We start from the raw sequence: 14,991 nt of genomic DNA, 5'->3' as shown, positions 1-14,991 counted from the left end.
CTTTCACCGTGACTTAGACTGGTGTCTGCTGGTTACTTTGCAGAGTTTTTGTGTGTTTGTGCTTCTTTCTAGCAGTGAAAATAGAACCAGAGCTGTTTAAAAATGTCTTTTTTGATGTAATATTTTCCCACCCATTAAAATAGCCTACATTTTAATTTGGTGTTTTTTTTCTAGCTATCCATCAAAAACTAGAAGCGGACGGAACGGAAAAAGTAGAAGGATCCATGACGCAGAAACTGGAGAATGTTCTGAACAGTAAGTTTTGTCCTACTTCCCAAGCTTATTTATGGACTTTATAACAAGCTTTGATAGAGTTCTTGGACCTGGTTTCACAGAACAAGGCAGTTAAGTTGTATTTTGGTATTTATTTCTAAATAGCAGTGATTTAATGAGCATAGAGAATAAAAATATTGAAAATGAATGTTCTCTTTCTGTTTGCATTTTATTTATGAGAAATCATCATTTGAGAGCAAGCCAGTATGCTTCTTAAAAAGTAAAATTTGCTACCATAAAGGAGGCCAGTGCATAAATGACATCATCAAAGGTAAAAAATTGCTGTGGCTGTAGCCAGGATCATCATTGACCAAGAACATAGAAGAGCGTCTTTAAGCATCTGCCAGTGGTAACACAGTGATAACATCATATGCTGGAAGTCAGATACTGAGCTGTCTATTTGTTTATGCCATGCCTTTTTCCAAAACAAATTTAAGACAGCTGCATTCTGGAGTGTTTCTAACTCTGAGACATATTGTAAGAATTGTAGGCCAAGAGAAATGGATGCATGGAATTCAAGGCTCTTCCCACCTCCCCTTCTTTTTGCTGACATATGAACTTCCAGCTACTTACCCTATAGATTTAGAAGAAACTCAGCAGATAAATCAGTCCCTGTTACAATATTAGTGGCTTGAAAGTAAACTGTCGTCTTCACGAATATAGGGAAACACTTGACAAGGAGCAGTGATGTCCAAGGGACTTTCCTAGTCGTCCAGTGTAAGCATGTAGAGCATACAACTTCACCAGGAAGTAGAGTCGAGAATAACTAAAATATTGAAGACCCCCAGCGTCGGCCCTTCAGTGATTCTATAATGTAGGACTGTGATAACAAGTCAGTTTTGCACTTCTATCTTAATTTAGTCCCATCAGCAGAAGTTTCTGGGCTTTTTTGTAATAATCTGTTCATAAACCTTGGGATCTCTGATAATAAGTCTTTTCTAGAAAGAAGTTTTAATTTGATATAGGCTTTCCTTGGTAGTAGAATTTGAGTACTTCGATTTCATCTCAAAATTTGTGAGTTTTACAACACTTTAAATATTTTTCTCTCTGTTTTTTTGTATTACTATCATTTTGCCGTGAGATTTTACCTCATTTCTTTTGCTTGTCTGAGTATCCAGTCACCAGCTTTGTTCAAATGAATATAGTCTGAATTCAGCCCAAATAAGCATTTACTAAAGCTGTTTCTGTATTAATAAAGTCAGACATTTTAAAGGGTTGGAAGGCTGTTTTCTACTTGGGGATGCTATTTTCCCTGGGGAAATTGCCATCAACCATGATATCTGTTTAAAAAAAAATGATAGTAACTTTGAAAAGGTGATTTGTGAGAACAAGCTGGCTTGGTAAGTATCTCAATGTATCAGTAGAAGAAAATGGATATTTGTTAACATTGGAAAAAATGAAGATCCGTTTCATGGTGAGGCCCAGTGTAGTGTGTAACTTTTTTCTTTTCAGTGGTTTAGATAATTCTCCCTTGAGACTTGTGGTAGTAAAATTTGTAAGGGAAATTGTTTTACTTTTATTCCTTTATAAGCACAAACTTTTTGTAGAAATGTGTCCTTTTAAATTTCTGCTGAAAGCTTGCTCTTTTTTGAGTAAACTGGCTTAACATGAATGTCACTTCTTTGAGAAGTCCTTTGAGTCAGGACTTTCTGGGATAAACATTTTTTGTAGAATATATTCCTTTGTAACAGTCCCTTTTTCCTAGAAGTATTTTTCTGTCAGCTTTATGTTGATGTTTGCTATCGTAGGATAAGTTTGTAGTTCAGGTGAGCTTGGCCAACTTTGGTACGGTTGATGGTGTCCAGTGTCATGCTGGGTCCAGCGTCCAGTGCAGAGCTGGGGGCATGTGACTGCCGCCCTCAAGCAGGTCCCTGCCCACAAAGTGGGACCTGATCACTGCTCTTGAGGAGCTGTGCAGAGATTATACAGGAGTGTGGGCACAGTCTGGGGCGTGATCACATGCTAACTTACATGTGCTTTTCCTGAGTTATTTTAAATGAAACTTCTTAAGATTTGGGAAATCCTTTCCACTTTAAGTTTCTGAAGGGTGACATTGGCCTTAAGAAATTTAGTCCATTTTGTTCAGAATTTACCAGTTTTGAAATCTTTCATTGAAATGCTTGAAAACAGGTTCTCACTGATACATTTCTCATATTTGCTTTGGTATTTAATAATTCCTTCTTAATTTCAAAGCAGTGATGCAGTGATGCCTGTTGATTTCTGTGGAATCCGCACCCCGCTCTGTGTCTGTTGTCTGTTCCAGGAGTGTAAGCCGTCAGCTTCTGTGGCAGTGGAGGTGTAGCTGTCGAGCACTTAAATCATGGCTAGTGTCACTGAGGAATGTAGTTTTAATTTTAATTTCATCTGAAGTAGCCCCATGTGCCCGATGCTGCGGGTTAGAATAGCGCCGGTTGCAGGGAGGGATGGTGTGGCCCAGGCGTCGTGGTCGCTGCTGTGACCAGCCCGGCCAGGCGCTGCTGTGACCAGCCCGGCCAGGCGCTGCTTCCGCACCCTACAGGTGCTCAGCCCTGCGGTTACTCTGGGACGCTTGTTCTGTTATCTCCAATTTATTGATGAAAAAGCTGAGGCTCAGAAAGACGACATGCGTTCCCTGAGTCACTTCCGTAGTGAGTGGCATTTGGGCCTGGAGATCTGGCTCCAAGTCTGTGCTATAAACTGCAGACAGGCTCTGCTGGGTTGGAGCGCATGGCTGCCAGTGCCCAGCGTTCTCACCACATTGCATCAGTGCTCACTTGGTTTCTGGCTGTCCACCCACCCATCGCTCACCAGTCACGGGCGCCCAGCCGCCCTCGTGGTAGAGTCATGCTCAGACGCAGAGCGTGCCTGTGTGTGGCCTCTGCGTCTCCCAGAGAGACACTCGCAGGAGGACGTGGTCCGCAGAGATGACTGTGAACCAGCACAGGGGAAGCGGGGTTCAGAGCCCATCAGCTGGGGTGTAGACAGGCACCAGTGGGGCCCTGTCACCATGTGGGAGCCCCAAGGAGCTCGGTGAGGGTGCACATCCCCACGGAAACCATGAAGGTATGATGAGGGACTCACCTGGGATGCTTGGGACACAGTGGACAGGTGTGGACACAAGGTGATCGTTTGTCGGAGCGCAGAAAGTATGCCTGATAACATGCTGCCGATTTTATGACAAGAAGAGAAGGCAGGCTGTCTTGATAATGTTGTTTACAAAGAAATTAAGCACTTGAATTTTCAGTGTTTCTAATATTTCATATTAATAGTGTACTAAATAAAAATTAGTTTTACTGTTTTTTCTTTTTTTTTTTTCGTTTCTAACCAACAGCAAGTTTTTAACATTTCAACAAAAATTTTTAGAAGTCACAGAATAAGCGTCATCTTCCAATTGGTTGTTAGGATTGTTTGCTTGGCTCAGCTGCCCGATCCCTGACGCAGTCCTGCTCGTGGCCCTGCGCTGCCCTGCCCTCTGTGGGCCCACGTGCATCCCTGGTCAGGGGAGCCACTGCGGTTCAGTAAGCAGGAAATGAGGGATAAGGTTGCAGGTCGAGGGGTCTGCTTGTGAGGAGCTTTCCATGCAATGTCGTGGAGTATGTCTATTCTGAGGCTACTGGTGAGCCCCGGAAGGATTTTAAATAAAGCAGTCACACGGTGAACTTAAACATTCTGCCATTTGTTGAGAATGGACTGGAAGGAAGCTGGGTAGAGACAGAAGAGGAGCGAGGGAGATGCGTGAGTGGGGGCTTGAGGCTGGTGGGGGCTCAGCCTCAGGCGGGCTGGAGACAAGCGCTGGGTGACTCGGAGAGCCACCTTGTCAGCTGGTGTCACCCTGTGAAGTCTGCCTGTCTGTCCATTTCTGGAGTTTGTTAGGAGAAACAAGACACATGGCAGGTTTCTCAGTCTCTTTGTGTCGGAGTTTTGCTATGAGTTTAACTGTATGTCGAAAAATTTACCATAACTTTGGTTAGCTTTCCTGTTCTGGGGGTGAATAGCGTGATGGGTCGGGGGAGCCCTAGCTCCCCAGGCAGAGACGCGAGTCGCCATCGCCTGGGCTGCGCTCTGTGCCCGGTGCCAGTGCCCTGAGCAGGGCCACAGAGAGCTCAAGTCTGCTTTGATAGTCTTGAGGTGGCCAGGCACCTCCGAGTCACATGGCGTTTTCTGTGGGTGACAGTTCCTGGTGCAGGCTCAGTCTTTCCCATCACTGAGGGCCTAAGATCCGGGGGCAGTGCTGCAGTGACCTGTCTCCCCATCTTTTCCTCCTGCTCTGTTGAGAAGCAGTTGACACGGATATTGTGTAAGTTCACGGCGCGCAACGTGATGGCAGGATGACCGTGTGTGATGCCACGTGTCACCCCCCGCTACTGCCGCCATGTGCAGTGCCGCACGTGGTCTGTGGTGAGAGGGCGTGAGATTTTCTCCAGTGGCAGTGTTGTTTTCCCTACCCGGCTGCCGTGCAGTGGCGTTAGCTCTGTCCTGAGGCTGCCCATCCACCCCCCCGGCCCCAGGCCGCCTGCATCCAGGAGCCGGAGCCATGCAGTGTCCGCCTCTGGCTGCCTGCACGTGGAGCCCTCCAGGCCCGTGCCTGTCACCCTGTCTTAGGCCGAGGGACATGTCACTGCCCTGCCAGCCCAGCTGAGGCCTCTGTGCTTGCTGTCCGTGCTGGGGGTGTCCGTCTCCGAGAGCAGGACACACTGTCCCTGCGAGGGGGAGGGACGGCCTTCAGTCCAGACGGGCCTGGGGCTGCTGTGCACGATGGGGCTGCTCCAGGGCGTCCTGCCTCAGCTCCGGGAGCCGGCCTGTCCTTTTCTTCTCAGTTGCCTGACAGAATGAAGACCTCAAGTGTGGCTGGTGAGCTGCTGCTGATTTTTATCTGCTGCCCCAATCTTGGCTTCACTGCCTTCATTATTTTCTTACTGTATATAATCGTCCAGTTATCAGTTACGAGCTCCCAAAGTTTTATAGTGAATGCAGTAAAGTTCACAACAGAATAATAATTTATGGGCAAAGTGTTTTATAAATTAAAATCATAATTTCATAACTTAAAGTTTGTGTGTAAATTAAAATTTTGTATATATTTCTGTATAATTATAATTTGATAGCTTATAATTTCTGCCTCTGCGATTTCTGTATTAAATATTTATATTATTTAATTTGAAGTGGATTTTCTACCTGTACTTGTTTTCATGCTTTTTAGGAGTGTTTAAAATTATGTTAGTATTGTTTTATTGTCTTCAAGATGAAAAAAATCTAATTTTGATGTTTTGTACTCCTTCATTGTAGAGAAAGTGCTTGAGGATTTAACATTGACAGCACACACCTAAGTAATCAGCCTTTAAAAATATTCAATCCTCATTCAGGAATCTGTTCATTTATGAAGCCTCAATTCATGACATGTGTTTCTAAATGATAAATGCTTGATAATAAGCATTCCAAGAAAAATACTTTTAACCTTAATCAGATTTCCAATATTCATTTACTCTTCATTATGTGATTTGGTGGCAATAAGAGAATATATATATTTTTCTCAGAGTAGACATTTAGCATTGTACGTTAAATAGTGTGGTGAAAAGAGCTATACTGACAAAACAGAGTTTTTATGTCAGGCCTTTAAAATTTCAACAGAATTTAAGCATTATTTAGATAAAACAATTATGTGACAAAGATGACTTTTAACACGCTCAGGCCACCCACAGTGTGGACTGGAGAAAGCGGCATGCCAGCCACCCAGCGAGACTGAGGTCATTTTTTTCATCTTTGCTTAAAGTATAGTCACTAGACCAGATAATGTAGAAACTTTATATGAACAGTGATCAAACAGCCAAAAAGAGTTTATCCTTTTTCTCCCCTTTCCTTGTGACGAATTAAAAATAATTCACAAGTTGAAAAAGCTTAAGTATTTTTATATACAGTAAATTTTGTTTTAGATAAACTTTAGTTAGTGATTCATATAATTTGAGGCCTTTAAGGTAAAAAAAAATACATATGTATATATGTAAATATAAAATGTCCAGTTTGTGTATCATTTTAAGAAATGCTAAGCTGATTTAAGAAATGTTCATTAATGATAGTGTGTTAACATTTGATATTTTAAATTGCTTATGTAGTTTTTCTGCCTGCTGCATAGATAATCTTACATAGAAATAGGGTTAGGTCTAAAATACTTCTTTTGAATAACTTTTCTGAAAAATTTTTCTTCCTTTTTTTTTTAATTACTATGAATATATAGATACTGAATCCAGAGAATTTAACTAGTGTACTTGTGTGTGCACACATCATGTATGTGTGTGTATTTTAACCTATTATCTGAATTAATGAAATAACCTAAGGGTCCATAATGCTGTAAAACTTAAAAGAAGCTAAAATAAATGTAGATTCACATCAGAGAATTTATTTGGGCCTGGTAAGTATGGTTATTCTTAATTGGATACCATTAATTGGTATACACATATGAAAAGACTTAGCAAGCAAGATGGAAATTGTGCTTTAGCAAACTGTAAAAAAAATTAAAAAAAAAAAAAACTCCAATATAATTGACTTTTAGAAAAGTCTGCTGAGTTATAATATCAAGTATAATAGCAGTCTAACATTTTGTTTCTTTTGTCCAGTTGCACGTTTTATGACTAAAATTAGTTTTTATCTAAATTTCTTTTTCTCCTTTTAAAACAGGAGCAAGTAACACTGCAGATACATTATTTCAAGAAGTCTTAGGTCGAAAGGACAAGGCAGATTCCACTAGAAATGCACTCAATGTGCTCCAGCGATTCAAGTTTCTTTTCAACCTCCCTCTAAATATTGAAAGGAACATCCAAAAGGTACGGTGCCTGTTTATGTGCCTGTGGGCGCAGACATCCTACATTTTAAAGAGTTGTTAAGATGTTTTTTATCTTAACCATATTAATTAAACTTTACTGACAATCTCCAAAATGTTTCTTTATTTTAAAGGGTGATTATGATGTGGTTATTAATGATTATGAAAAGGCCAAGTCACTTTTTGGGAAAACAGAGGTGCAAGTTTTCAAGAAATGTAAGATTTATTACTTTAAGATTTTCTACTTTGCTTTTATAGGAAAATTGTGAAATGTATTTTGCAAAGAATGTTAACATGCATTTTAGCTTTTGTTTATATGGTGCCTTTTTTCAAGTGTAAGATGGGTACTTCAGAAGTAGCTTAATGGAGTTTCTTAGTGACCTGGAGAGAGAACTACAGGGTGGGTGGACATCCTTTGATGCTTGATAATTGTGATGCTACTTAGGTCTTTTTTATTGGAAAGAATTGTTACAGGTATTTTACAGAATTGGAAATCTACGTTTTATTCTTCCCTCTTTAGAAAGACTAATAATATATTTATGAATTCTGACCCTACTTTAAGCAAATTTTGAAATTATCTCTATGGTAGAGTTACAGAAAATAAAGCCTAAAATGCCTTATTAACTGGGAAAACTATCATAGGACTTGATTAAATTTGTAAAGAAATCCAAAAGGACTCAGAAAAATTTATTTTTATTGTGATAAATTTACAGCGTGTGTGTGTGTGTGTGTGTGTGTGCGCGCGCACGTGCATAGGCTCTCACACTGCACACCAGTGAGTTTGACAGGTACACACACCCTGTAACCCGAACCCTGGAGAGAATGTTTTCATCTCTGGGGAAGTTCCCCTCCTGCCTCTTCTCAGACAGCCCCTCCATCCCGCACAGCCAGTCTGCTTTCCATACTTTGATTTTAAACTTTCATTCTGTAAATCATGTAATTATTTCCTTTTTAGATTATGCTGAAGTAGAAACACGGATTGAAGCTTTAAGAGAATTACTTCTGGAGAAGTTGCTTGAGACACCATCAACTTTACATGACCAGAAACGTTATATAAGGTAAACCTTCTGCGAGAGTTTTAACGAATCACGTGTATCTGGGTGATGCTGGACACGTCCTGTTGCTCTTACAGAGACTCGGGGAGACTGGGAGAGCGATGAGACGGCAGAAGGGAAGACAGGCAGCAGAAGTGTGGGGACCCCTGTAGGACACCAGGTCTTGTGTGTACTCAGAGACTGGGGAGTAGTCACCCTTTAAAGGCAAGAGAATCCTGCCAGTTTGGGTGAAGGGAAAGCAGCCTTGTTGCCCTTCTCCTGTCCACAGGATCTAGCCTGGCTGGGGGACTGCTCCCTGACCGGCTTCGAGGGTGGCGCTGTCCCACGGGGCTCCAGTGCTGCAGGTGGGGCAGGGCTCAACAGCTGAGGGTTCTGAAAGCTTCCAGGCTTGAAAAGGAGGTGGGGATGCTGACTTGGAAAGGACGGCAGTAGCAGCAGAAACGTGGACCCCATAGTGTGGTGGGAACCGTGTTGCTCAAGAGGGAGGGAGTTTTAACGTGGGCAGGCGTGGGGAGCTGGGGTGCCGGCTGCCCCCCAACAAGCCACGCGGTCGCCGCGTGGCACCTGGTCACACTTGCTACACAGGTGGGGGCCTCTGGCTGTCTGCCTTCACAGCCTGTCTGTGCTTTTCTCTAAGTGTCCCCAGAAGAAAGCACACACAGAAATTTTTCTGGCTTGTAGAATCATAGAAATTTAATGCTGCTAATTAACTGTGTGTTGTTATCCAACTGCTTTTTTTTTTTTTTTTTTTAACCTGTAAAGTAACAGAGTTCCAGGAAGGTTAATCTGTCATCTAGGATACAAAGCTGTTTAGCGTCTTGTCTGTGTTCTGCCATGCTGCTTCACTAATAATTACAGTTATTCTGTTACATCTCCTGGTAGGAAAATGATGTTAAACCTTATCAAGTGCAGGATTTCTTTATGTAGTGAATTGCTGTTGTGTGGATAACTCATGCACAGTTCCCATGACCGGTTAACCTACTGGATACCATTTAAAAGATAGTAATATTAAAAAAGGTTCTTTTAAATGGCCTATTGCTTTATTCCCTGTCCTTTCAAAGGGAAAAGAACAAGAATGTCACTGAAAATGTCAAGTAATTTATTTACTTTTTAATCTTTATTTTTGACACTTTGAGACTACATGGAGCAATTTATCATCCTTTTTAAATTAAGGATTTAGTTATTAAAGAATAGGAAAAACATCACAACCAGGCCAAACATCTGTTGGAGTTTGGAATCTATGATGAGCCACCCTGTCAGCACCAGGGTGCTCACAGGCTGCCCCCCCTCAACTTTATCGCCAGCAGGGCTGCGCGTCTGAGCCCCACACACTGGGAGCTGTGCACGGCGTGAGCATGGGGCTCTCCCCTGTTGCCGTGCGGTTGTTCAGTGCTGACTCTGGTTCGAGGCATTCTCAATTTCCTCTCTCCCTACTCTGCTGCTGCTAGCAGCTTGATCAAGAAGCAGAGTACCCTGTAGCAATACTTCTTTGCATATCAGTGTGATTCTCTCCTTGGTCATTGTTAAAAATCATGTCTAAGTACGCCTAACAGCTCTAACTCATAAATTTTAGAATTTGAGTCTATGCTCACCATAATTAACATTCCTTACCTTTTCCCCACTAAAAAGCCTTTTTAAAAAGTATTCTTTGGTAATGAAGTTTAAAAGGAAGTAGCAATAATCTATACTGTATTCTAAGCCAAGATTTTTGAAATGTAGTTTACAGTCTTTAATCTACATCCTAAAAGAAAAGAAAGTTACTGGATTAAGTCATTTAACCAGGGGAAAGCCTTAACACAAGTTGTACTTTTGAACTGAAACACTGTAGAGTTTCTGAGACAACAAATGTATCTTTCTTTATAAAACTTTTTTGTGTAATACCCATTAACAAGATGGTAGAAAGAGGATTATTCTTAAATTTTGGAAGGACTGAAGAGCCTTACAGTTTGAGGGGGTGCTGAGCAGAGGGACGTCTTGATTGCCTAGCCGTGCTGCTCCGTGCGTGCGTCAGAGAGGAAGGCGGGCGCGGGGCGGGGGCTGCTGCGTTTACTGCTGGTGTGGCTCCAAGGGTGCTGCGTGAGCCCAGGCGTCAGGAGGAGGTGCTGCAGGAGCCCTGGGGGCACACACAGCTTCTCCTGCCTGAGGCGAAGCTCCGGCAGACAGTCCACAGGCTCAGCACAGTGGGCTCCAGGCCCCTGGGAGTGGGGCCAGGATCGCGCCCCCTCCTGGAAAACCACCGCCCGGTTCGTCCTGGAGCAGGGCGGGGGTTGTTCTCGAACGCAGGTCTTGTTTATCACTGACTTGCTTCTCCTCTGGTTAGCTGCTGGCTGAGAAGCCCGAGTAAGGAAGTGCTGGTGCTGGAGGGCCCGGGAGAGACGCCCAGTGGTGTCCCCGCGGGAGGCCACGCGTGTCACCGCTGGTGACGGTGGTTGCTAGGCGAAGCTGCAGCCCCAAGGCAGTAGCCAGCTTACGGCTTGTAGTGATTTTAAGACAGCAAGTCCAGCTTTTGGAGTTGATTTAATTTCTTTAAGTTGTTATATTTACGTATTTCATGAGGGCTAAGTTTTGAATAATATTTGTCAATGTTTCAGCAGAAATCTACTTCAGTTGTCTATCTGGGTTGGAAATTTTCACAGACAAATAAGACTTTAAATATTTTTCAACCTATTTTAAAACCAAGAAAAATGCCCACCTCTACTGTATATTTAGAGGAATATCTTCTCACGAAACAGAATTTAGGCTTACAGATCAGTGTTTGCTGTCACCAGACCTCTGTGATGTGGTCCCAAGTCTCAGCTGCCCTGTTCGGAGCATAGAGAAAGCAGGGTCGCACTGCCATCTGGTGGCCGTGAGTTTCAGACCAGAGAAGACGGTCGTCTGGCGGAGACTCTGCTGGCGTTTCCTGTGTGGCCGAGAGCTAAGCAGGCACATTCTGATCAGGACACTGCACGCTGTCTCTGTCATCTTGGTTGTCTTTTTATAAAGTCCTAGCGTTTTAAAATGCACTTTTATTGTTAATTTCATGCAAAGAAGTTTAAATATGTTAAATTTAGAACTGAATATTAAAGAGTAAGTATTGATGAACGCTTTACTAGTTGACAGAGTTTTAAGTATCCTTAAAAGCTGTGACCTTAAGATACGCTAGCTTTCGTTTTGACCTTATGGCTGTGCAGCAGAAGCTGACTCGGTCAGCCGTTGCCTTGCTGTTTCAGGTACCTGTCCGACCTCCACGCGCCTGGCGACCCTGCGTGGCAGTGCATCGGGGCCCAGCACCGGTGGATCCTCCAGCTCATGCACGGCTGCCGGGAGGGCTGCGTGCGGGACCTCAAAGGCAAGGCCCTACCCTGGTCACTCAACATGCTCTGGGGGCACTTGGCTGAGGAGGGGCTCATGCTCCCCATGCCTGTGCCTGTGCCACCCTGCCCACCCCAACCCCCACCGTGAGCACCCTCCCTGAGCCAGGGACTGAGAGGCGTGGGGTAAGCCTCAGCATGCCTGTCTCGTGCGGACTGGCCGCATGGACAGAGCTTTGGGCAGTGGACAGTAACTCCAGCGGAAGTGACACGGTGTGTAGGGATGGTACCTGTGTCCGTCAGCAGAAACGTGCACTCGTCACTCCATCAGCTGCCTGTTGAGCTCTTCTGCACACAAGGCCCTGAGCCAAGTCCAGGGGCGCAGACATGGGCCCTGCCCTCCCCTCTCGGTGACGCTGGGTTTGGGAGGAGAGTGAGGCAGTGTGGGAGCGAGGCTGGCGCAGAAGGGAGGCCGCGGGCGTTTGTGACAGCCTGTCGTGGGTGAGCTGGCTTGGATTTGAGTGTTCTCTAGCTGCGAATCAGTTTTTTTCTATTCTTAATGTTTAGGAAAACCCAAATATCTCTTTCCTGATGCCATATCCAAATTCCTGTTGTGTCATTAATTATTTTAACAAGTTTTAACAAGTGAAAACATAAACAACACACACAGTCTGAGGTCGATGTGGATTTCTGGAGGCCTCAGTTTCTTGTGCTCGGAGTCTGCTCAGTTGGGCAGGCTCTCGCCCGGGGCTGCCTGACACAGTCCCCTGGTGTTTCTGAAGACTGTCACTCCCCAGCCTCCTCCCCTCCCCTCCCATTGTGTTAGACTCTCTCCTGGTGGCGTTCACACACCAGTGGCTTTAAAACTTCCAGGTGGTGGTGCAGCAGGGTTGGCAGGCAGTGTGGTGGGTGCATGCTCAGGACTGAAGTACTGTGCTGAGCGGACCCAGGTGGTCTCCAGCCTCTTGGAGCTTGTCCTTGGTGAGAGAGAAGTGGTTTAAAAAATCACATAGGTGTTTATTTGTCACGTAAGTATAATTGTGAGAGGTATTCCGAAGTGGGGAGTACAGAACTCTGCCTCAGCCTGGTTAACTGGAGGCCCCGAATGTTCCTGGAGGAGGTGCTGTTGCCACTGAGCCTCAAGGAGGAGTGTGGTTTTCCAGGGAAAGGCCGCTGAAAGGTGGTCAGATGGCCCGGAGTACAGACAGGGCTGTGGTCTGTCAGAAGGTTTCCCTGCTCAGGCTTGTAAGAAACAATCCGACTGCACGTTTAGTTTTGAAAATATTCAAATTTCTGGAAAACGTGTCTAATTTATAAAGACCACACAGGAAATTTCATGCTTATTACATCCATACCTGAAAGCTCTGATACTCAATATCCCATCACTAAAGTCTGGGTCCTTCTTGGAGGTAAATGGAGATGCACCCTTACCTGGTGGAGTCCTTCCTTGTCATCTGGATGCTTCGTACTGCTAAACTTACTCACCCACCACTGCCGAGAGGCAGCATCTCTGGGAAAAAGGACATTCGCTTCTGTGTGACTGGAGACCTGCCTTTTTATTTACTCTGACCAAGCCTGTTGTAGAGGTTGTTCCTTGCTGGCGGCATGGTTGAAGGAATGTGCATTGACTAGAACCTCTTGTTAGTGATGAGGTTTACGTAAACTTATTTCCATAAGTTGGTCTTTTTGATTGAAAAGTGCAACATAACAGTTCATAGCTCTTTGAACTTACTCCATAAATTTCATGGCAATACAGTGTAAGTTTCTTAAATCCATTAGCCAGATGTTTATAGATTATGATCTTAACCATCCTTTGACATTCAGAAGAACATCCTGAGCCGCATATACCCACCTGTTGTCAGCAACACAGCTAACACAAACAATATAGACCTAACAAGTCCATGCTCTTTAATTGCAAAGCTGGTATATTCTTTGAGCTCACATCAGAAGGAGTATATTATTTTGGAGAATTCCAAACCTATTTAGGAGCACCAAGGGTGATCCCATGACCTCTTCTGTGTCTGCCCAGTTTAGACAGTTACCTGCTCACAGCCAGTCTCATTTTACCTACAGCTCCTCCCTCACCCTGAATTATTTTTGAAGCAGGTCACTTCATTTCATTTATAGTTATTTCAATATGTAATTTTCAAAGATAAACATGCTTTGTGAAAACTATATCACTTGAACTTCTTGAAAGCTATTATCATTACCTGAAGTGTTATCAGTACTTTCTTGATATCAAGCATTCAGTTAACTGTCAATTTCAAAAGCAGTTTCCGGCAGGAATCCCTCAGAAGAAATGGAGTGGCCATCATGGTCAACAAGAGTCCAAAATGCAGTACTTGGATGCAATCTCAAAAACGACAGAATGATCTCTGTTCGTTTCCAAGGCAAACCATTCAGTATCACAGTAATCCAAGTCTATGCCCCAACCAGTAATGCTGAAGAAGCTGAAGTTGAACGGTTCTATGAAGACCTACAAGACCTTTTAGAACTAACACCCAAAAAAGATGTCCTTTTCATTATAGGGGACTGGAATGCAAAAGTAGGAAGTCAAGAAACACCTGGGGTAACAGGCAAATTTGGCCTTGGAATACGGAGTGAAGCAGGGCAAAGACTAATAGAGTTTTGCCAAGAAAATGCACTGGTCATAACAAACACCCTCTTCCAACAACAGAAGAGAAGACTCTATACATGGACATCACCAGATGGTCAACAACGAAATCAGATTGATTATATTCTTTGCAGCCAAAGATGGAGAAGCTCTATACCGTCAGCAAAAACAAGACCAGGAGCTGACTGTGGCTCAGACCATGAACTCCTTAGTGCCAAATTCAGACTGAAATTGAAGAAAGTAGGGAAAACCACTAGACCATTCAGGTATGACCTAAATCAAATCCCTTATGATTATACAGCGGAAGTGAGAAATAGATTTAAGGGCCTAGATCTGATAGAGTGCCTGATGAACTATGGAATGAGGTTCGTGACATTGTACAGGAGACAGGGATCAAGACCATTCCCATAGAAAAGAAAGGCAAAAAAGCAAAATGGCTGTCTGGGGAGGTCTTACAAATAGCTGTGAAAAGAAGAGAAGCCAAAAGCAAAGGAGAAAAGGAAAGATATAAACATCTGAATGCAGAGTTCCAAAGAACAGCAAGAAGAGATAAGAAAGCCTTCTTCAGCAATCAATGCAAAGAAATAGAGGAAAACAACAGAATGGGAAAGACTAGAGATCTCTTCAAGAAAATCAGATATACCAAAGGAACATTTCATGCAAAGTTGAGCTCAATAAAGGACAGAAATGGTATGGACCTAACAGAAGCAGAAAATATTAAGAAGAGATGGCAAGAATACACAGAAGAACTGTACAAAAAAGATCTTCACGACTCAGATAATCACGATGGTGTGATCACTGACCTAGAGCCAGACATCCTGGAATGTGAAGTCAAGCGGACCTTAGAAAGCATCACTACGAACAAAGCTAGTGGAGGTGATGGAATTCCAGTTGAGCTATTCCAAATCCTGAAAGATGATGCTGTGAAAGTGCTGCACTCAATATGCCAGCAAATTTGGAAAACTC

The 14,991-nt window shown here is 43.6% G+C and overlaps 1 protein-coding gene across 7 annotated transcripts in view; it reads left to right on the top strand.

Annotated features, from left to right (window-relative positions):
- The window catches only part of EXOC2 (exocyst complex component 2), a 126,626-nt gene that overhangs the window by 42,076 nt on the left and 69,559 nt on the right, over positions 1 to 14,991 (top strand). For all 7 annotated transcript variants that reach the window (XM_055570444.1, XM_055570443.1, XM_055570442.1 and 4 more), the window contains 5 exons: positions 175 to 255; positions 6,922 to 7,067; positions 7,198 to 7,279; positions 8,019 to 8,121; positions 11,331 to 11,449. In XM_055570444.1, coding sequence (XP_055426419.1) covers positions 175 to 255; positions 6,922 to 7,067; positions 7,198 to 7,279; positions 8,019 to 8,121; positions 11,331 to 11,449 — 531 coding nt within the window. The remainder of the gene's footprint in view (positions 1 to 174; positions 256 to 6,921; positions 7,068 to 7,197; positions 7,280 to 8,018; positions 8,122 to 11,330; positions 11,450 to 14,991) is intronic.

Source organism: Bubalus kerabau, chromosome 3 (genome assembly GCF_029407905.1).
Source record: "Bubalus kerabau isolate K-KA32 ecotype Philippines breed swamp buffalo chromosome 3, PCC_UOA_SB_1v2, whole genome shotgun sequence".
Taxonomy (NCBI): domain Eukaryota; kingdom Metazoa; phylum Chordata; class Mammalia; order Artiodactyla; family Bovidae; genus Bubalus; species Bubalus kerabau.
This window is presented reverse-complemented; position numbering and strand designations above follow the sequence as displayed.